A 24,491-nucleotide genomic window follows, 5' to 3' on the forward strand; every position below is an offset into this window, starting at 1 on the left:
AACATTGAGAGTAAGATTTTACTTAAGTGCTAACTATACATTAATTGAGCTCGGCGTCGCTATTGACTCCAGGTATCGGCTACTAACTGACAAAAAACTAGGTTCCGTGCATTGGAATATGTCAAGTTCGCTGTCGCTGTCCAATATATCGTTCAGGAGAGACAATGCGTGGTGCAGCGGTGAGTGGGATAATGCCCGGGTCCGCACCGCCGGGACTGCAAACAGCGCGCGGCGACGAGGGCGCAGCTGAATACTGCTGTGGACAGGTACTCGAAACGGTACAAGTGCTAGCAACTGAGGGTTATGTATTTGGCCACGGATTAGGAGATAAAAATATCTTACGAGTGCCACATTTCTTCTGGCCTCGAGGGTGGTGTAGTTAACCATTCCGAAAATATAGAGACTAGGGTACATGTATGGATAGTAACCATAAGTTTTATTATATAGATGACGAATGAACGATTTCTGGACCCTCTCCAACATAAGTGTGTAGTGTTGTTCATGGGGACTCCAAATTATCGCATTCGTCTCAAGTCGGCTTCGTACATACGCGTTGTACAGTATTCTAAGTGCATTCTGTGTACTGAAAGATTTTGATTGGCGGATTACGAAACCTAGGCATTTTCTTGCAACCTTACAGGCGCTGACAATGTGGTCATTGAATGTGAGCTGTTGATCGAATATTGTGCCAAGATCACGAACTGATGCAACTTGCTGCAGAGAATTATTTCCGATCCTGTAATAACATTTTTGAGGATGTCGAGCACGGGTGTATGACATGACCGAACATTTCCCTACGTTTAGAGACAATTTGTTTTGGACACTCCAAGCACAGACACTGTCAATGTCTTGCTGCAACTTTAGACAATCGTCGTGGTCTCCAACCGGTTTGACTAATTTTAGGTCATCAGCAAACATTAAGCAAGTGGAATGCCTAATATTTGCTGGCAGGTCATTAACTAAGACCAGAAAAAGGAGAGGACCCAGGTTACTACCTTGACCAATTCCTGAGTGTACTGGGTACAGATTTGACCTAGATTGGCCATATTGCACATACTGTTGCCTCCCTGATAAGTAAGAGGCTAAGAAGGATAAGAGCTGACAGGAAAAACCAGCTAAAGCCATTTTCCCAAGTAGTATGTCGTTATTTACTGTGTCAAAGGCTTTTCGATAGTCAAAATAGGCAACATCGACCTGTTTTTTATTATCTAGGCTGTTGGCAATTATGGTTGTTGCGTTTATAAGGTTCGATGAGGTCGAACGCTTTGATAAGAACCCATGCTGCTCATCACAGAACCAGCCTTTGAGATGCCGATTTATGTGTGAGCAGAGGATACTTTAAAAAATTTTCCCGAATATGGATAACACCGCAATTGGCCTGTAGTTTTGAATGTCCGTTTTTGAACCAGTCTTGTGTATCGGCAGTACTTTTGTTATTTTCCAGGCCGAGGGAAATGTCTTCGAGTCTAGGGCAAGGTTAAGAATTACTCGTAAAGGCTGCACGAATACTTCTCGACAGTCCTTGACTATATACTGAGGAATCCCATCAGGACCTTGAGTGTGTTTAGAGCGTAAGCGTGCTATTGCTTTACGGACATCATCCTCACTAATGTTATCAATAGTTACATGGCGATGGGTTTCTTGGATACCGCGTGCAGTTGCGGACGCTTGTGCGACAGATACATCTAGGGTCGGAGGTGTCTGTAGATAGACATTTCTGAAAAAGTCGGCAAATGAATCGGCAACTTCTTTAGGGGACAAGTTTACAAAAGTTGCTGGTTGGTTAGACATCCTATTTCGTTTAACAAATGACCAGAATGAGGATGGGTCCTTTACTATATTTGATTGGAGGGCTTCAAGAAACGATTTCTGGCATTCTTCAGACTTGGACAATACTAGCTTCCTGTAGTATGAAAAGAATGCGTAATGGAGCTGGTTTCCTGTTTGTTTATAAATTTTGTGGTGTTGGTTTTTTAATTGATTTAGTTGGATTAGTTCACTAGTGAACCAATCGGGGTAGGTTTTTCTATTTTTTGCGATCTTTTTTAGTGGGACACATTCTGAAATTATTGCATCCAATATTAAGTAAAAACTTTTAACACATTCATCAACGGTACCGGGGACCAATCAGTGTTAGATAACCTATAATAGAGCAGGGGAAAGTTTGCTTTTCTATAATTGCGCTGCAAGCTCGACGCATCGGTATCATCACTATTTGAGTTGTATGGTTGAAAGTCACACTCACACTGTTTTAAAATGGTTTTCATATTTTTGTCCCAAGTCCTCAGTATTCGTGGTGTGTCGGGATAGGAAATGAAAAATTCCAAGACAGGCGTGAGGATGTTGTTATCAAGGCCCACTTGTAGTCTTCGGGTGGTTATGTTCGTCAAAAGACCGTAGTTTTATTTTTATTTTATTCATAAGGCACACTATACAGACGACATTCAATACATGATTACAATAAAAGTGGTAGGCTTTACGAGTATATAGAAATGCCATCCAAAATAAGTGAGCACAGCAAGAACAATAAGTAACAACGAGCAAAAACTATCCTAAATTTATAAAAAAAAAACACAAAGTATCTTAAAAACATACTAAATTTTAAAATTACATAAACAATCGTAACATGTTAAATTGCTTACTATTGTTGTTGTGTAGTATGGTGGCCAAGAACTCTAACGACTTGCCTCTTGAAAACTGCTAGCCGTGAGTTGAAAATATCGATGTCTCTATATTGTGAAATTAAATCATTGTACTGACGACACATTCTAACAATTGGGTTATAAAAAGATGTATTGTTTTTGTAGACTTGAAGGGCGAAAGTCTTGGGAGCACGGGATCTGAATCGAGGGGTATTGAAAGTGAACAGGGATAATAAGCTAGGCGAGTCAACTTTATGATGAAGAAGTTTGTGTAGGAATAAGAAGTCATGTAGGAGACAGCGAGATTTAAGGGAGGATATGCTAAGTGTATGTATATAGTCTTTGTTCATAACTATGACGTATGAGATCATGTTTGTACCGATAGGACACGAGTTTAAGGCATATTTTCTGTACTCGCTCAATGTTGTTAGAGTGCACATCGTAATAGGGCGACCAGACGATGCAACCATACTCGAGCACGCTGCGTACGAGATTCTGAAATAGGCAGAGAAGACTGCTCGGCTTTTTGAATACTTTTGGTAACACGAAGGATAAATCCCAGCATTTGGTTGCTTTTCTTAGTGATTCTTAGAAAGAGAAAGTTCCGGACCGAAACGACGTTCAAACCAAGAAAAGAGCGCACTCCCATTTTAAGCCGACCACTGACTAACAGGCCGCCGGACGATATCGGCCTGTCAGTTAGAACAAAAATTGGACAGTTCCGAACAACTGACCGGCTGATATCATCCGGCGAACTGGTCGCGGTCGGTCGGTCGGTCAGTGGTCGGCTTTAAAGACCGGTAATGCACGTGTAAGCCTCCTGGGTGCTTAGCCAACATGCTAATTGTTAACGCTCCGTAGCGTAGTCATCTCTCTCCATATTAGTGCGACAGTGACAGTTGCGTTTCGTTCGCTACGGATAGTAAACGGTTGGCATGTTGGCTACGCACCCTGGTGTTGCAGGGTTCCATGGGCAATGCATACCATCAGCCGATTCGTCGGCTCGTTTGTGTCCTATATTTAAAAAAAAAGGTATTGTAGGTACTGAACACAATCAAAATTTCAGTTTTCGTGTTATTACCTACTTTATGTAACTAGTAGGTACATTAAGTAGATTTTTAAGTACCGTAAAACGGGGTGAGTAGGTTTCGCGGGGAGAGGTGGGTTATGAATGGGGAGAGAAGGTTTGAGAGGGGGTGAGAAGGGATTTTAAGGCTACTGCTACAAAAATAATGTATTCCAATTTAAAATGTAGGTATAGTAATCCGCATAATAAAAAAAACACACAGTATAGTAATCCGCATAATAAAAAAAAATCGATCCAACAATCTTCCAAAATCGCCTTTGTATGAAAACCACTCTCACCCCAAATACGAGGCACGGGGTGAGGTGGGTTTTCCTCTTTATCGTCAAAGTTATGAAATGGAACTACCCAAAATAAAATAAAAACTAAAATACAAACGTCCGGAACACTCATTATATATGTCGCAGTCGGATCGTATAATCCGCCGTATTACATTACGGCTAGCCGTTTTCAAAAACAGGGGCGTTTTGAAATGCGGCGGTTTAACGATTAGCCGGATTGAATGCGGCTGAATGAGATACCGCCGGAATGTATTCGGCGCCATACGTTCTTCAACACGGCTAGCCGCAATGTAATACAGCGAGTCATTAGCCGCCGCTTTGACAGTTTTTAGTTCCCATTTTTAACACCCGTGGCGCTGCCTGACAAACGCTGGGGTGTCCATCAAATCTGGAGTTCGTCGGACTGTTTCTTTTCAAAAAACATTTCCTTCGTAACTTAACTAGACGGAGCCCCGCCTATTTCTGAGCGGTTTGCCCTTTCGGGCATCTGAAGCTACCTAACGAACCTAACCTACCTACCTATTGATTTAGTGAGAGGTCCGTGAAAACATTACACTTTGGGCAAAAAAACGTAGGTAGGTAAGTAGGTTAGGTTCGTTAGGTAGCTTCAGATGCCCGAAGGGCAAACCGCCCAGAAATAGGAGCCCCGCTTGCGGGGCTCCGTCTATTTAAGTTGTGAAGGAAATGTTTTGGAAAAGAAACACATGTAGTGCTATGGGACCATGGTAAAAATAAATTAAATTGCAAACATTGTCAAACTCCGGTTACGTAGGCGACCGAAAGAACTGGTCACTCTACAATCTAAAATAGTAGTACGATGCGGCTAAACGTAGGCCGCCTTATTGAAGAACGTATCGCAATGACAATCCGGCTAATCGTCGAACCGCCGCATTTCAAAACGCCCCTGTTTTTGAAAACGGCTAGCCGTAATGTAATACGGCGGATTATACGATCTGACTACGACATATACACCATTCAGTTTTCATATGCAAAAATAAAATGTTATCGAGGTTTGAATTTCAGTTTTGACCCTACTCACCCCATTTTACGTTGTACCTATTATTGACAAAAACAACATACAGTAACACACAGCAGCAGGAATTATGTACATTTTAGCGGCAGTCGCAAAAACCGGCCAGGTAAATGACATTTCGTACAGAACTCTTTTTATTAAGGTCGACGAATCAAGCCAGGATGCAGGCACTCAAAAATGCTACAACAAAGTGCAAGAACAGACAGCACAGCTTTGTTCACAAAAACTGTTAAAATCGCTTGTGAACTTTAGTTTGGTATATTTTGGACTCTATAAGTAAATAAGTAGGTAAATATTTTATATTGAGCACCATAAAGTAAAAAAAATCGGTCAAGTGCGAGTCGTACTCGCATCCCAAGGGTTCCGTACTGCACACACACCGAACGAGCGAGCAAAGCGAAGTTCTTAAATACATTCAACTGTTCATTCAATTGTTCCACACACGGGTTGCTAGGGGCACGCCCCGGCTTTTCCGTGTTTTTTAACTGAGCTATCAGAGGATAGTTAGTTATGCAATTATTCTTTATTTTTTAATTTTTGCATTGGTTAGGCGTAGGTATCTCTGTTATTTCAAGGTAACAGGGCCATAACAGCGAAAATCGAAGTTCGCAAATTGTGGGCATTCTCTCTGTCACTCTAATTACGGTTTCATTGGAGTGAAAGAGAAATATCCCCTCAATTTGCGAACATTGGTGTTTGGTGCACCTCTCTCGGATGCTTCAGGCCTTCGGCCCAACGCAGAGCTTGGCCTAGACCTTCGCACTAGCTGTCCACACCACGTTTCACGTAAACAATTGCGCTTGTAGCCCTGATAGAGCTTATCCGCAATTTTTATTTTTAAGTCCGGCTCATGCTTAACTGCAGACTTCTTATATTACGTTTTTCCAGTAATCTATAGGTAAAAGAACTATTTATCGCGTTTTCCAAAATATACGCCCAGCAGTTTCGGAGCTAAAGCCTTCTCCTACATCTGGTAATTTTTGCCTAATATTTTCTTAAATAACTTGTACACTAGTTATTTAAAATTAATTATGTACCTAAACCTTTTACTCAGGTTGATCTTCTAGTTTTTATCAAAAGAATTATCAAAATTCCCGTTATATAGTGGTTCTGCTCTGTTTTCACCTTAATAATCTAGTAATTATAACGATTCTTTTCATAATTATATTAGGTATGTAGTTACATGTAAGTAGTTAGTGCGTCTGATTTCATGGAGCGGGCCCAATCGCTTAGCAAAATATAGAACAAAATCGACGATCTCCTTTGCAGGAAGCATGCACATGTCGGAGGCTCCGGGCCTTCAGGGCCTTCGACCTTCGCATTCAGACACTTGTACTACAATTGTTCTGTGTTTGAGCACTAACCTCCCGCAATTCGGACTGCGGCCGTGCGTTTCAAAAAGCCTCTGGGGGACGATTCGGGCCTTCGGCCCTACGCGTAGCTCAGCCGTCGGCCTTCTCAAAAGCTGTCCACACCACGTTTCACGTAAACCATTACGGCTGTGTCCCTAAAACAGCCCAACCGCGTTTTTTTTTTTCTTAAGTCCGACTCACGCTTGACTGTAGATTTCTAATAGGTTTTCCTGTCATCTAGAGGTGAAGAACTATAATGTGTATTTTTTTTCAAAATTCTAGACCCAGTAATATCGGAGTTAAGGGGGGGGGAATGGTATTTTTTTGCCTATTTTCTTAAATAACTTCTAAAATATTTCATACAAAATTATAAAAAATTATATTTGAGATCCTCAAAATAAGCCCTTTCATTTAATATGTAACACGATATGGTTTGCCAAACTTTGTTTTTTAATTTTCTCATATTTTCCCTAAAAGTGCCCCCTATGCTAAAAATTAATTTATTTTTATTACATGTCCGTCTTTGGGTCACAGACATCCATATGTATACCAAATTTCAACTTAATTGGTCCAGTAGTTTTGGAGCAAATAGGCTGTGACAGACGGACAGACGGACAGACAGACGCACGAGTGATCCTATAAGGGTTCCGTTTTTTCGTTTTGAGTTACGGAACCCTAAAAATAATACAAAAAGTGAAATATAGTTGGTCAAGCAGATCTTATCAGAAGAAAAAGGCGGCATTATTTGAAAAATGTAGGCGCGAATATCTTCTCATAGAAAATTTGAATTTCGCGCCTTTTTCTACTGACAAGATTTGCTTGACCATCTATATGTCGTAGGCCGATCGTAAGATCAGGCAGATCGTAATGTTCCTGTGTAATGTTTTGACGATAGTCACATTAAACCAATACATAGGTAGGATAGGTTCGTTAGGTTGATTCAGATGCCCAGAATGCAAACTGCCCAGAAATAGGAGCCCCGCGTAGCGGGGCTCCGTCGACTCAGGGAACGAGTCAGAAATTTTCACGTTTCACGATATGCCTAGGAATTTCACGATATGCCTGATCTTACGATCGGCCGCCGACGCTGTAATAAGCTGTGTCAACGACCTTGCGCCCGGTTCAGATTGAATATGGTTTTGATCTTATTTTGATACGACCTTAAATGTCATCATCATCAAGATCATTATCAGGTGCATGGCAATTTTATTGAAGTGAGTCGTGGGTGGGGTGCGCGCCAGTCACCAACACAATCATCGTATCGAAACCAGTTCAAAACCGTTACAAATAGGTAAATCAGAACCGGACTCCTTACTTTGGTATATTGCGGACTCTAGACAAGTAATGTCAACGACCTTGGTTGTTTTCATATCTAATGACTTTGATAGTGAATGATAATTTTACTTTAGAATTCTATTCTAGACTGGGGTCAATTGAACAATATTTGAGATAGCTAAATCATCCTCAGGTTATGATTTGTTTGTGTCATAGCTCCAAAGTTTTAATACAAACCAAAACCTAACCCTAAACCAACTTCACTTAACTTATTAAGCTTTCTGAATAGCTGCAGCACTTTACAAATGCACCTCACTTCCATTCCGAGTGTCATCGCGACTGTCTCCCTCTAACCTGCAAAGCGGAACGCGTGGGACAGGGACGGAAACAACAGTGACAGCGCTGTACGTCAATTTGTTCTCGATTGGCTTTTGTTTCGATGTTATTCGCTTCCGTGTGGTGTAAAGTGGTACACAAATTGTGGCTTTAAAATTATTAAAAAATTTAAAATTGTATCCTGCGAGTAGCTTTCAAAGACACTTTTAGACTACGGAGTAGGCTTCAAGATATTTTAATAGTTTGTCTGGGACTGTCTCATTTCAAACATAGACAGAGAGAATCATACCTACTATATTTGTCTTACACTAGACAGTACTAGCACCCAAAAGAAAAAGATGAGTATAGTTTTTTTTTTCTTATTTACTGACAAATTTGGTTTGACCAACTATAATATATGATTTCTCAGTGTTAAAAGTTACATTCCTTTAACCAAAAACGTCACTTTTGACACTGAATAATCATATCCGTACCAAATTTAGATCAAATTTATAACCTGTTATTTAAATCAAAATACGCCTTCAGATGAAAATAAAATTATCGATAACAATGTTTATTTCAGCGCTGTTTAATAGTTTAGTCGACATAAAAACTAATACCGTTTTGGCGGGTACTAAAGCAAGCATTTTGAGTGAAGATTGCTCAATATTCGTCCCCATAGTGTACCTATATAATTAGTGACAGCCATGTTTGCTCGTAGACTGCTGTTATTCACCTACCGTCAAACCATCCAATTATATTCCTTCACTACAACTGTGATCCACAAGTCCAATCAGTGATTAAGTATTAGTACCGTAAAATGGGGTGAGTAGGGTCAAAACTGAAATTCAAACCTCGATAACATTTTATTTTTACATATGAAAACTGAATGGTGTATATAATAAGTGTTCCGGACGTTTGTATTTTAGTTTTTATTTTATTTTGGGTAGTTCCATTTCATAACTTTGACGATAAAGAGGAAAACCCACCTCACCCCGTAGTGCCTCGTATTTGGGGTGAGAGGAGTTTTTATACAAAGGTGATTTTGGAAGATTGTTGGATCGATTTTTTTTTATTATGCGTATTACTATAGCTCCATTTTAAATTGGAATACATAATTTTTGTAGCAGTAGCCGTAAAGTCCCTTCTCACCCCCCTCTCAAACCTTCTCTCCCCATTCATAACCCACCACTCCCCGCGAAACCTACTCACCCCGTTTTACGGTACCAATCTTCTTTTTGATGTTGGCTAGTGCTTTTTTTTTAATTTATGAAAATATTTTGATGTTCGATTTAATTGTGGACCATAAATCATAGTACATGGAGCTTTTGGATGATCAAAACAAAATAATTTATTGTCGGGCAACAAAGACCCATAGATAGATACATACCTTACATACTAACATACATACAATAATTATTATAACATTAGAAACTGATGAAAAAATTGGTGACACAACAGTTGTGTTACCACACACACATATTATGAAATAATAACGTCGGACAACATTTCGAAGCCATACTTTTCCACCTCATAGAAACCCTTGCACTCGTTTCACAAGTTTACAGACCTAATTTTAATAGCAATTAGTCAGCTTCCCTTATTACATACGTGTATTTATAAAGGAAACTTCGACTTTTGCCATTAGTTATTACGGCAAAGTTTGCGAGTTTAGAACGTGAACCGCGTTAAGTTTCTACGTCAATCATACGCCTCAAAACAAACTTCTAACAAGCCTCAAATATAGGCTGCACTCCAGAGAAATTAGGTCACATGGAATATAATTTTTAATAAAAAAAAAATGCATTTTCATGAGTAATGGGTACTTAATATTTTTGAATAAGTAATAATATGTATGTCCCAACAGTAAGTGCGCCAAATTATGTAAGTACATTTTTAGAGCATCTACCGTACCTTTTTAATATGGTAATATTATTAAGAATCTAAATCTGATCATGATCTAAGAAAACGCACAGCAAGCAGCAAAAGTAAATGGACACATTACGAATGAAATCCAATCTTTAGATTGATAAGTGACAATGCACTTTTGTGGCTTACTGTACTAAGCAAAAAAAGTCAAATTTAAGGTCCCAGTTTTCTTTTGACAAAGATTAACTTATTTTTAATAACCGTAGCATGTATTCGTCTTCTCAGTTTTTATTTGGTATATTAAAATTTGGAATTATAAGTCGTTGTTTCCTATTTGGTTCAATTGACCTCGGTATACTCTACAAAAGTTTGTAGGTATGGAGCAGGATTCGAATTTTGAATATGCGAATTGTGAATTGCTACCAATCAACGTCGGTTTAACACTATGGAGCTTCGAGCGATGAATATTGTGCAACCGCGAACATCAAATATTAGATTTCCTGTAAACGGCTCCATCAAAATCAAATCACAATTAAACCTGTACCGCGGGGTTGGATTAAAAACATAGTGAAAGTAGTAGCTTCACTTTATGTTAAAAGGAATTGTGTTTTGGGCGTTTGTTAGCAAACGTAAGCGTTGGAAAGTCTTTCGCCTTCAAAATTCTATCATTTTTTTTTTGGTGAGTATGAAAGATTTCCTCATACTGAACGTAATAAATAAGAATTCGCAATTTGGGAAAAAAATTAAGCTATGTAATTTTCCGTTATTTTACAAAAAATAAAAATCTAAATCCGACGAAAAGGAAAAATCGAACATAAAAAAAATGCTCACATAAACTACACTGAAATTTATTTATCTATAAGTACCATCAATAATATAGCTACAATTTTGATAATCTTGTTAGAAAGATTAATAAAACATAATGAATGACGTCGAAGAGACTCTGAATCGCTACAGGATACCATTTTTAGATTTACTTATCTATATTTTAGTTTTTATTTTTAATTGAGAACAACACTATTAAAAAAACAGTTTTCATAATATTCGCGGCAGATGAAATACTGCTTTTACTCTGCGCTAGGTCAAAACAGCGTATTAAATATTAAAGCTCAAATACGATGCATGCTAGAGCGACTCGTTATCGGCGCCGATATTATTGATGCTGTTCAATGATTAGATTTACTGAATTTACATACGTATACAACATTTATACTATTGGGATGTTTCCTCTAATTATAATAAATTATTTCACACTGTGCACGAAATAAAGCACCAGATAATTATTAGATAAACATAGATGGCAGTTATTTTTAAACACAATTTCTATTTAACCCTTAACATGGCAAGATCGGATTGATTATATAAAAAGTAGGTGAGTTGACCGTGACGTCACTATACTCGTTTTCATATAAAATTGCATATTAGCAAATTGTTTTGCCAGCTCTAAAAGGAAGTTGATTTGACTGGTTACTTTCCTACTAGTCAAATCAGCATAATATATTGTGATTAGATTCAGAATCTACCTAGGGTTGGATTTTAAAACACTGTAGGCAAGAGGTCGCTTGACTTGCTAGTGTAAATGTAATAATTTTACCACCGATTAATAATAGAAAAGAAGTACCCTACAATATCAATAAAGGTTTAGTCCGAAAATCAGGCTAATTGCCCAATTCGAACTTTAAGATACGTCAATTAATAGAAACGATATGGATTAGATGTGTCAGTGTCAAAAGTGACGTTTTTGTTTGAAGAAACGTCACATTTGACACTGACACATCTAATCCATATCGTTTCTTGATCTATCAACTGACGTATCTTAAAGTTCGAATCGGGCCGTAAGAGCCCTTAATTTTGAGGGGATGTCCACAGAAAAGATGCGTGTGTACCTTATTGCTTTGTAGGAACCATTGATCTAATAAAAAAAAAAAAAACAACGACGACGGGACGGGACGACTATGGCAGACTGATTTTCAGGTATCTCTTTTCTAAAATTTTACCTAAATATTAAGTCGTTATTTTAGTAAGTAAGTAAGTAAGTAAGTGGTTCAATTGGTCCCGGTCTACCCTACTCGTACGTATTTTGCCTTGCCTACCTACATTTATATTGGACTTTTTTGTTTTCTTAATGTCTTTTGTGTGATTTTATTACCTAGTTATATTAGTTATTACTATATTTTAATGAACCTTTACATATGTGTTATCTGTCGTGGCATCACCGAATCACTGGCGGCGCGTCTGAATATATTTTTAATTTGTGAACTACTGGTCTAAGTTTACTTACCAGCAATAAGTAAACTTAGATGCACTAAGGGGCATGGCACACACTGCTCTCGATTCGCTCGTCCGAAGTTAGAGCGAGACAATGCCATGCGCGTATTGTAGCGACATCCCGTTCGGACGCAGTGTGCCGTGCCCCTAAGTACTGGCATGCGAGTCGCACTCTGTGTTTGGTGGCTTTATTTGTAATGCTGTCTATTTGCAAATGGGACGCATTTTGAGCTGCTTTAGGTAATAGGGATGCCAATTTGCTAACATATCGATAAAATGTTTCTCACAGTAGATACCGTAAAATGGGGTGAGTAGGGATTGCGAGGAGAGTCGGGTTATGAATGGGGAGAGAAGGGGTGACAGGGGGGTGATATGGTTTTTAAAGGCTACTGCTACCAAAATAATGTATTCATATTACAAATGGAGCTATAGTAATATTCATAATAAAAAAAATCTATTCAACAACGTTTCAAAATCACCTTTTGTATGAAATCTCATCTCACCCCAACTACGAGGGACTACGGGGTGAGGAGGGATTTTGTGTTTATTGTTAAAGTTATGAAATGGAACTACCTAAAATAATAAATAAACTAAAATATAAACGGCCGGAATATTTATCAATAAAATTAAGTTTGTATAAAATGTAAAAATAAATGTTATCGAGGTTTGAATGTCCGTTTTGTCCCTACTCACCCCATTTTACGGAACGGTACGGCAAGGGAGATCAATGTAAGAATTTCTAGAAACTGGAAAGAGAAAGGGAAAAATCATGTCAGGAATATTCATAAAACTCAACATTAACAAGGCTCAAGGCTGTTAAATTAAGTTTTATCCTTTTCTAACTACCACAAATGTAGAAATAGATGATAAGGACAAACGATTAATTGCTAAAGGCTTGTAGGAAGTTTATAAATCTCGCCAGTACAGGAAAACAGCCTTATAAACTATTAATAAATAGGTTAAAGTAACATAAAATAAATAATTCTGCCGAAAACCGAAACATACCTACGACATAAAATTGTTAGAAGAAGTTGTTAACATAGACAAAACGATTTATCCCCTTATTCATATAACTTTACGGGCCTGATTTAGTTAAATTATGCTTTACCCCTTTCTAACAAATACATAATTTAAGTCAAAATGACAGATAAAGACGCGTTTAAGAATAACGCCATTAATCGTTACCTAATTTAAAAAAAGCATCCGGTGAGTGAGAGTGATTTGCGAAAGCAAAATTTAGTCACAATTGTTTGAAAGAATTGCTGATGATTAAAGGATTAATGAACGGTCCGAATCCGGGCCGAGGCATTCGACGGACACATCATAGAAAACGAAGTGTCGGATGTATCGGCCCGGACCCGGTTACAGCTTAAATACTTGAAGTACCTAACTTAGCTTTACCTAACTCATTATTATCGTATTGTAATCGGGTTAGTAACGAAGGTACTGTTTAACTTTTTGCATCACAGTCGATGTCCCTAAATAAATAAAATAATAACTAAACTAAACTCAAAAATGTCATCGAGTGATTTTGCATGGTGCCATCACTAAAACATTTCAATAATTGAACGCGAAGCAACTCCCTTCAGCGTTTACACGCATTTCTGACGAAACCAGCGTTGCATGGGTACCTGGATGCCAATGCGAACCATAAAATCGCAACTTGATTTGTTATTAAAATAAGACTGTTCTAATCGACCCGTTGTAGGGCCTAAGATCTTCCTCTCTCCCACAAGAGCTCCAGAAAGATCTGTGTGACATCCAAGCGGCTGAATAGCGTCGATCGCACAGGATAGGAATCTAGTGTCGGAGGCCAAGATTCACTTCGGGTCGCAGAGCCAGCGAAGTAAGTAAGTAATCGACCCGTTGAAGTGCCTTGTTAAGCCTTATTCGGATTCAGACTGCACCCGCATTACTGCAGCAGTCGACTGCATTACAGCCGAAAATGTCAAAATCGATGTTGCTGCCCGGAATTTTGATATTAGTCATGTCATTTAGTTATCGTGAGTTTCGCTCTTACTTTTCCGTACAAATGTGCTTATATTTCGCTTAGCTAGGTCTCTTTTCGGAGCGAACTACCTACTATTAAATTTATGGGTTCGAGTAACAGCATAGAAATAGCTAAATAAATTATCAAGAAAATATTTAGATAAGATTTATGAACGTCGGTAAATAAAGGTAATGTACCGGTCGATGAGAGGTGTGGGAGAATTAAAAATGCAGCGTTCATGCAGATAGGTAGTGCAAGACAATTTATTCAAGTAAACAACTATGCTTGATGATTTTTAGGACCCGTAACGCCATCTATTCGCAGTAATGAGTTTTAATACATAAGATTGATATGTTCAACGGTTCACATGCAAAATTAAGACTTTAAAATTATTGTGATTACATAGTAGATGGCGTAAACATCCAATCGTATATTAATTAACTTGAACATACTCCCCCGGAAAGGACGGAGTCCTTTACACAAGGTAAAACACATAATTTTGTTATAGATCTCTGTAAAACACCAGAAATTGTCCGTATATCGTAAGTCCGAGTTAAGCCATCAGGGCCTGGATGTTTTCCTATAATACGACCCATCGGCCAGCTTCCAGGCGGGAGTCGTTGGTCTTTGACCAGTACCAAATCGCCTATGTCCAGATCTTTGGTTACGCGGTTCCACTTAGGACGTTGCTGAAGACGGGTTAAAAACTCCTTCTGCCACTGTCTCCAGAAATCTTGCAACATCTTTTGCGTTAGTTGCCATCTAGATAGCTGGTGAATCTTAAATTCCGTATAGTCATCATCAGGGATACTAACAATCTGTTCAGTGGTCAAAAAATGACCAGGGGTTAACGGCTGTAAGGAGTCTGGATCATCGTTGAGAGGATATAAGGGCCGAGAATTAAGGCATCCTTCAATCTGGGCGAGGAGCGTCGTCATTTCTTCGAATGTGAGGGTTGAATTTCCTATGACCCTTTTCATATGATATTTTATAGACTTCACGCCGGCCTCCCATATACCACCAAAGTTTGGAGCTGCAGGAGGAATATACTTCCATATAATCCTCATATTGTCCAACTGGGCTGCAAACTCGTCTGGAATTCTTGCTTGACCTTGGCGCCACATGGCTATCAAGTCTTTCTTGGCTCCTATGAAATTTGTGCCATGGTCGCTCCACATCTCTGCGCATCGTCCTCGTCTAGCTACGAATCGTCTTAAAGCTGCTAGAAATGCCTCTGTGCTTAAACTACTCACAAGCTCGATGTGGAAAGCTCTGGTCACCATGCAGACAAAAAGAGATACGTACGCCTTGGTGGATTTTGCCCCACGGCCTTTGCTCATACGCACATTTATAGGTCCCGCAAAATCTACTCCGCAGATCAAAAATGGCTTTGCGGGCTTTACTCGTATAGCAGGTAGATCTCCCATGAGCTGACTACCGGTTTCTCCTCTCTGCCGGATACACACGATGCAGTTGCGTGCATATTTCTTTATTTTATTAGTCATGTTGATTAGCCAGTATTTGGATCGAAGATACATCACCATCAATTGCGGACCGCCATGAAGAGTGCTGCTGTGTGCTTCTGCTAGAAGAAGAGGTAACAGAGCATTGTCCTTCGTGATTATAATGGGGTGCTTCTGTTGGGCTTCTAAATCAGCATGGCGTAGTCGGCCGCCTACTCTCAACACACCCTTTGGATCTAAAAAGGGGGCGAGTGACAACAATCGACTTTTTCTTCTCAGCTGTCTCTTACTCTTTAAATCTTCAATTTCTTCTTGAAATTCGATTTCCTGGGATCGTCGTAAGCAAATGGTAAGTGCTTCATCTCTTTCTTCAGTCGTCAGGTAAATTGGTAAGTGATCTTTATTTTCTCTCTTTCTTTTCAGGTGCAGCATCCATCTACGACAGTATGCGATTATTCTCACCATTTTCCCGAGCGACGAGTATTTAGCTATCAAGGTAAGTATTAAATCCTCTTCATTTTCTTTAGTTGTAGTAACTAATGTTTTTATAACTTTTCTACATTCTAAGTCTGTTTCAGGTACTTCGGTTCCCGGAAGTTCTATGGCTGGCTCCTTGAGAAACGCCGGTCCATTCCACCAGAGTGTATTTGTCAAGAGCTTTTTTGGCATAACTCCTCGTGAGGCTGGGTCTGCTGGATTGTGTTTAGTATTGACATAATACCACCCGTTTATCTCATTCATTTTCTTAATTTCAGTAACTCGATTTTTTACAAAAGGAGTCCATCGACCTGGGTCGCCTTTTATCCATGACAGTACAACTTGTGAATCTGACCAGGCAAATACTTGATGTTTTTCAACTTTTAATATGCTTACAACATGTTTCAGAAGTCTACACAGCAGAACCGCAGCGCACATCTCCAATCTTGGCATGGATATTTGCTTCAAAGGCGTGGTTTTCGTTTTAGCCGTGAGTAGAGATACTTGTACTTGCCCGTCTGTGTCGATGGCTCGGACGTATATTACTGCTGCGTAAGCGCTCATCGAGGCGTCAGCGAATCCATGAACCTCAATCGAGCTTCTGTCTGCATTGGTATGTATCCAGCGATTTATCTTTACTTCTGTCAATGCAGGAATTTCTTTTCTAAACTTCAGCCACTCTTCCTTCACGTCATCTGCGAGTTCTTCGTCCCAACCAACACCTAACTGCCATAATTTTTGCATGAATGTTTTAGCGATGACTACCGCAGGCGCCAGCCAACCCATCGGATCAAATAATGATGCTATATCTGCTAAAACATTCCTCTTCGTGACTGGTTGTTCAGGTAAGTCTTTCAAATTATTCGTTATTTGTAATTTATCTTCTTTAGTGTTCCAAATTATACCCAAAGTCTTAATACTGTCTCTTCCATCTACTTCTCTTTGGGCCTTTGGTGATCGTTTTACAGGTTCAATCTCTTGCATGAATGCTTCACTATTTGAACTCCACTTTTGAAGTTCAAACCCACCCTTTTTGAGAATTGCTGTGATTTCTTTCTGATTCCTTTTAGCTTCATCTTCTGTTTCATGCCCCGACAGGACGTCATCCATGTAGAAATCCTCTAGTATTATACGCTGCGCTTCAGGATACTCTTGACCCTCATCTATCGCAACTTGACGTAAGGTTTTGATGGCCAGGTAGGGAGCGCAAGAGGTCCCGAAGGTAATGGTAAGTAGTTTGTAGTCTTCTACCGGTTTTTGAGCATCACTTCTCCAAACAATTCTTTGATAATTTGTATCTGCGTCATTAACTTCAATCTGCCGATACATTTTAATGATATCTGCGACATATGCGATTTTGTGCGTTCTCCATCTCAGCAGTATATCATGTAAATCTTCTTGCAGAGTAGGACCTACGAGTAATGCATCGTTTAAGGTAACCCCATTAGTTCCAGCACATGAAGCATGAAATACAACTCTAACTCGTGTGGTTTGTTTGTCGTCTCGTACAACAGCATGATGTGGTAGGTACACGCAATTCTCGGCTCTTTCTTCATCATCTACTTTCGTCATGTGTTGCAGATCTATGTACTCTTGTAAGACGTCGTTGTAATCTTGTTTCAATTTTGGATTCTTATCTAATCTTCTTTCTAGCGACATCCATCTCTTCACTGCTATCTCTCGTGAGTCACGTGGTAGCACAGGTGGTTCTTCTCTAAATGGCAACCTGACCACGTAACGACCATCTTCTTTTCTTTTGTGTGTCTTCTCATAAATGTCTTCTGCCTTCTTTTCGTCTGAGGTTAGTGTAGTACTTTCTTCTTCTATGGTTTCTAACTCCCAGAACTTCTTCAGCATGTTGTTAAGATCAACGTTAAGATGCATGCTGACGATGTTTTTTGTGGCAGTGTGCTCTGTCCTCACATTTCCGCAAACTATCCACCCCAGGTGACTATCTTGTGCTACAGGTGTTCCTGAGGGGCCATTGATCACTCCAGGTTTAATAACTTCGCTCCAAACTTCGACTCCTAAAAGCAAGTCGATGTGACCTGGAGTGTGACATGTTGGATCTGCGAGGCACAACTTCTCGACATGCTTCCAGTTTTCCATCTTGACTTCATTCTCCGGCATAATGTCGGTGATGTGACGTACAACGTAAGTAGTTGCCTTCATCTTCATCTTAAGCTCGATTCTTGATGAGAACTCTATTTCTGTTACATACTTGAGCGTAGTCTTCATTTTCTCAACTCCCGTGACATGCCCACTGACTGAGGTACGTCGTAAACGAAGCTTTTGTGTTGCGGCCTCAGTTATAAAAGACTCTTGTGAGCATGGATCCAACAGCGCTCTCATCAAGTGTTTTTCTCCGTTCTCAGCGTATACTTGCACTAATGCAGTTGGCATCAGCCGCGCGTGACTCCCAGTAGTGAGGTGAGATATAATATTCTTTTTATTTTTATCTTCTTTTTCTTCCTTTGTATCTTCTTTTTCCTCTAAAATCTGCGCTGATGCCTCCGGAACCGGCGCAGAGGTCTGAGACTGCGGGCTCCACGTCCTGTGTAGCAGAGAGTGGTGTTTTCTCCCACATTGGCGGAAGAAGATCGATGTTTGCAGAACTTGACTGAATGCCCCGGTACTAGGCAATTAAAACATAGCCGCCAGCCTTGCACATATTCCACTCTCTTATCTACTGCCAACTTCGTAAACTCCTTACAAGTGTATAATAGGTGGTCTTGGTTACAAAAAATGCATTTCTGTTCGCTTTTATTTACATGAAAACTTCTTTTATTTACAGGTGCACTCGGCGACGGAGCTTGTATCATTTCTAAAACACGAAATCTTTTTTCCAGGAACTTGTTTAACATGTTTAGTGTTGGTAATTCACTAATCTCTAGGGACCCGAGCTCAAGTTCCCATTCTTTGTGTGATTCGGAGTCTAATTTATTGACAATTAAATAAATTACCAGTGTATCCCATGTATCAACTTGTATATCTTGATTTTTCAATTTATTCATACATTCACTTGTGGTGTCTAACAAATCTCGTAACCCTTTCGATGTTCCCGTAGCCAATTTTCGTTGATTCACTAATCGTGCCAAAATAGTGTTTACAATAATTCGTTTGTTGTTGTATCTTTTTAATAAAATATTCCATGCCAAATCGTAATTACTCTCGCTGACAGGTATATGCTTAAGTAATTGTTCCGCCTCACCTGATAAACAACCTTTCAAATAATGCATTTTTTGCACTTTATTGAGTGTGGTTTTATTGTGTATTAGCGATGTGTACATATCGTGAAACGAAGTCCATTCATGATAACTGCCCGAATACTGTGGAATATTAATTTTCGGCAACCGGACTTCCTCACTCACACTAGTGGCAGTTGGAGGGTTATGTGAACTCAATGTACTTTCTCCGCTTCGTGAATTTAACTTCAATAACAAGTCCATCATATTTGACCGTATTTCGATGTATTGTTCTTCGACTTCCATAAAATAATCTTTTGTGAAATATTCATACTGTCCGCGATCTTGTTTAGGTACCAATTTCAACATTTCCATATGATTGTTGTGAAACTGATTCCAATATTCGGTCAATATTTCCATCCGTAACTGTACATAACCACTAGTTAATCTTTGTTTCGGTGATTTCTTATAATTTGAAATAGTTTTCGTCAACAACGCGTACACGTTTTCTTGTTCCTTTATATAGTCTTCCATAGTGAAGATATACACACACCAACGTTTGTATACACTTATCAAGTCTATTTATCACTTATTATACAGTTTTTTCACTTTAATTTCTACTTAAAACCATTTAAATTTGTAAAAACGTAAACAGCATTTGAGGTTAATTTCGATGTCACACTAATATAGTTCTTATATCCGTTCGGTAAGGACCACTTTTTGTACCGGTCGATGAGAGGTGTGGGAGAGTTAAAAATGCAGCGTTCATGCAGATAGGTATAGTGCAAGACAATTTATTCAAGTAAACAACTATGCTTGATGATTTTTAGGATCCGTAACGCCATCTATTCGCAGTAATGAGTTTTAATACATAAGATTGATATGTTCAACGGTTCACATGCAAAATTAAGACTTTAAAATTATTGTGATTACATAGTAGATGGCGTAAACATCCAATCGTATATTAATTAACTTGAACAGGTAATTGAATACATTTCGCGTTAGACCCGTCTATAAATGTGAGTTAATATGTGTTCAAAACGCGAAAGTTTTAAATATTATAAGATTTATGAAGTTCGAATAGGCCTGAAACCGAAGTCAGCCTTGCATACCTGATATGTAGATAAACCAAATTCACAATGCATCGTATTTGCATTCACTTTGTAAAATCATCATTACAATATTATTTACCCTAGATGGACAAGTTAACTGTTAAAATAATGAGCAAGTCGAAACTATAATTAATATAAAAACTTTTTTACAAAAAAAAGCAAACCGACTTCAAAAAGGATGAAATAAAATATTATCCTTTTTGAAGTCTATGCGTTACCAACTGATATGTTTGAAGTCGGTGCCAAGCCAAGTAGTAACAATACCAGTCAAAATAATCAGCTTTATGGCTATAAATCCCATTAGAACTGCACTAATAACTATTACAAATGTGTAAGTAATTTTGTCTGCCTCTTTGTCGCCTTTTCAAGGCTTCTTAAATTGTTTTATATTTTAAAATGTAGTCCTCTGGATAAGGGACGGGAAATTACTCAGTCCCAATCTCACACTTGCGTGCTATAGACTGTTCGAATATTAGTAAGAAATGCTCTTTAAAAAATACGACGAAAAAAAATGCATTGGATTTCCACTAATGTGCCGACAAACATGGTACAGACTGCGCCAAGAAGGTTTGATCGTGTGTTCTGAGGTGTGTTCTTAAGCCTCCTCCACACTCGTGCGCGAATCGCGGCGCAAAGCCGCGAACGCGAGTGTGGAGTCCTGAACGCAGACCTGCGAAATCGACTCCACACTCGCGTTCGCGGCTTCGCCCGCGATTCACGCGCATAGTCTGGAGGGGGCTTTAGATACAATCGACGTCAAAGATATATTTACACTTTTGCACCTTACTCCTTTGTAATAAGGCGAAAAGTGTAAACATATTTTTAACGTCGACTGTACCTACAGAAAGTACGTTCATTGTCGTCGTGTAAGGCAATCCAACGTAGGTACATCCTTATCGAATCGCACCAAAATCATGGTATGCTTCAAAATTTGGCTTGGCACCGACTTCAAACATATCAGTTGGTAACGCATAGACTTCAAAAAGGATAATATTTTATTTCATCCTTTTTGAAGTCGGTTTGCTTTTTTTTGTAAAAAAGTTTTTATTTTTCCATTTTTAGTTTTAACGCATTGTTAAGAGCGCGACGCATGAATGAAAAACAAGATCATGTTTAACACTAAATTCGTGTACCTACCTATTTCTTTAATAAATATGTAATCAGGAATTTTCTCGAGTCCGTCTGGGAAATTATAATTCCTGTCACTACTACACTAAATCCATCCTCCGCCCCGCCACTGACCCAATCCCTCAACGCCCTGATCACTCAACCTCACAGCGCATCAACCCCTGATCCAGGAACCCCTCGACCCTGAACCAGAAATTTTCTCGAGTCCGTCTAGGAAATTATAATTCCTGTCAACTAAATCCATCCGCCCGCCCCGCCACTGACCCAATCCCTCTGCCCCCCGATCACTCAACCTCACAGCACATCAACCCCTGATCCAGGAACCCCTCGATCCTGAACCAGCAACTCTTCAACCGCCATTCCCCGACCCCTTAATCCCTGACCCATTGACTCCTAACTCTAATCCCCGATCAGTAGCCTTACCAGCTTACCACGAGTTTGACATTGATATATTCGCTAGCATGTTTGTAACTTACTTCCTATGCATCTCGCTCGTACTAACCTTAATGTGAGCGAGATGCATAAAAAGTTACATTTAGATGCATAAGACGTTAGCGAATGTGTCAATGTCAAACTCGTGGTAAGGCTACAGTTGCAGTACATCAAATTGGTGGTTTTCGGAAGCAATTGCTCGAGTTACTTTAGAAACCCCCGAAATCACTTAACACGTGCCTTTAAAAATTGAGGAGTTCCCTCAATTCCTCATGGATTCCATCATCAGACCAGAACCAAAAATAATACGGAAACACCTTGGAGGTAACTTCTTCCAAACAAAAAAAGAATTACTCAAATCGGATCACAGGTGCCGGAGTAATCGCTGAACATACTTAAATTTAAAGAAATCATCATCATTATCATCAAAATAATCATCATCATCAGGTCTACTTCATCAAATTGGTGGTTTTCGGGAGAAAATGCTCGAGTTGCTTAAGAAAACGCCCAAAACACCATGCATGTGCCTTTAAAAATTGAGGAGTTCCCTCAATTCCTCATGGATCCCATCATCAGAACAGAACCAAATTAAAATGGGACCAACTCGGAGGTAGCTCCTTTCAAACAAAAAAAGAATTACTCAAATCGGACTACGGATGTCGGAGTAATCGGTGAACGTACATAGAAAAAAAAAAAAAAAATAGCCACAACCGAATACAGAACCTCCTCCTTCCATGAAATTGAAGTCGGTTAAAAATGTGGATCAGTTTCGCATTAAATTCCCCTCAAAAAGGAACATCTGGGTATATATTAATACTACAAATCGCGTCGGAAAATTGAAATCAAGCGCAGATTTTTCGTCGGTTGTAAGGGCAAGGGGTAAATCACACTTGCTCGTAAACGGTGTTATTCCACGTACACGATGCGGTCTGTAAATCCTAAGTTTTTACCTAGGGCTGTAATGTATTTTTTCATCACACTTGCTAAGCGATGCGGTTCGCAAATCCTTAATTTCCATATAGGGCCGTAGTGTACGTACAAAATTAGGCAGAAGTATTAATTATTTCAAAAGTGATCAAAAACATTGTGTGTGCCACGGGGGGCGGTACCTACAGGAATGAATTAATTAAAATTTAAAGATAGGCATTCGATATTCCATCCGAAAAATCTGAGTGTACCTAAACTGTAAATGCGATTATAACTAATGTTCACCATTTTGTCCGTTACGCCCTTTGAGCGTACGCTAGTTGATATGTACCTCAATACCTACTCAACCTAAACCTGATTAGTCCTACATATTAATTAAAATGCACTTGTAGTACAATATTATAATTAATCTTGATTGGTCGCGGTATGCTTATAATTAATATATCAGATATACTAACCGTAGGTTGAGGTATGGCACACGTGACCTGTACTTAAGGTACGTTAGGACTAAGACAAAAAGATTTTTCTAAAACTCTATTAAGCCTCAATTAGTTAGTTCACTTATGTTTTATCCCTTTCTTATGTTTTCTTATGTGTTCTTATGTTTCTTATGTTTATACTTACAGCATTTAAAGTTGTACACTACCTAAACCGTTTTCCAGATTTGGAAATGTTTATTTTATTTCTTTCTACTCAGAATCACGAGCTCGCCTGATAGGAGAAAAAAAATATTTGGCAGATGTATAAAAACCACCACCACTTCGGGTCGTTGCGCCACAGCAGTAAGTAGGTATAAGTAGGCAGTTGTATACAAATCAGTGCTTGCTTCTCTGAATGTCTGCGTCGCACACGTAAGCTGTGGTATGGACTGTTGCCTGCGGTATTATAGGACCGATACGACCTTTCAAACCTCCAAAAAGAGAGCGTACCTCCATATTATAGGCTGGCAATGCACATGCAATCCTTCTGGTGCTGCAGGTGTCCACGGGCAATCGTAATTGCTTACCATCGTTTGCCTCGTATACCTATCACAAAAAAAACTTTGCAATAACCCTATCATGCTGTCAACTTTAAACGTGTCAGTTTTTTGTACTGAAACTGAACATTGTGCATTGCTTGCCTCAAGTTGTCACCCCTGTGGGCTGTGAGCATAGCGTGAACATATCAAAAGGACGTTCGGTCAAGCAGTTATTAAGGGAAGGGGCGTGACTATGCGCATAGGCGGTAGCGAGAGCGATTTGAGATAGCAATTTACGCACAAGTTTTGAGCGAGCAAAGCGAAGGTTTCCATTTTAGCTTTGTTTTCGTTAGTCCGATAAACTGGCCGACGCGGAGCGATTTATGTCGCGTCGCTCCATAACTCTTGGCTTTTGTTCTTACGTTCAAATCGCTTCTGCTTCCGCTCCCGTTCCCGCTCGTAATACACCTCTAGCTACAAACTGGCCCACGTGGAGTGATTTATGTCGCGTCATTCCATAACTATTGGCTTTTGTTCTTACGTTCAAATCGCTTCTGCTTCCGCTTCCGTTCCCACTCGTAATACACCTCTAGCTACAAACTGGCCCACGTGGAGTGATTTATGTCGCGTCATTCCATAACTCTTGGCTTTTTGTTCTTACGTTCAAATCGCTTCTGCTTCCGCTCCCGTTCCCACTCGT

The 24,491-nt window shown here is 39.3% G+C and overlaps 1 protein-coding gene and 1 long non-coding RNA gene across 2 annotated transcripts in view; both read right to left on the reverse strand.

Annotated features, from left to right (window-relative positions):
• LOC134801964 (uncharacterized) overlaps positions 1 to 24,491 on the reverse strand; it is a 441,991-nt gene that overhangs the window by 69,327 nt on the left and 348,173 nt on the right. The gene's annotated exons all lie outside the window — the stretch shown is intronic.
• On the reverse strand, positions 14,345 to 21,782 carry LOC134802001 (uncharacterized). Its single transcript, XM_063774618.1, has 2 exons — positions 21,778 to 21,782; positions 14,345 to 18,290 (listed from the first exon to the last, which is right to left on the reverse strand). Exon 2 carries the CDS (start codon positions 18,285 to 18,287, stop codon positions 14,547 to 14,549), a length of 3,741 nt encoding a protein of 1,246 aa, XP_063630688.1. The 5' UTR covers positions 18,288 to 18,290; positions 21,778 to 21,782; the 3' UTR covers positions 14,345 to 14,546.

The sequence above is a fragment of the Cydia splendana genome, chromosome 23 (assembly GCF_910591565.1).
Source record: "Cydia splendana chromosome 23, ilCydSple1.2, whole genome shotgun sequence".
Classification (NCBI taxonomy): Eukaryota; Metazoa; Arthropoda; class Insecta; order Lepidoptera; family Tortricidae; genus Cydia; species Cydia splendana.

What these genes read in the sequence shown, in the direction of transcription:
- LOC134802001 (XM_063774618.1), bottom strand. Translation starts at nt 18,287, where the DNA reads ATGAAGACTACGCTCAAGTATGTAACAGAAATAGAGTTCTCATCAAGA.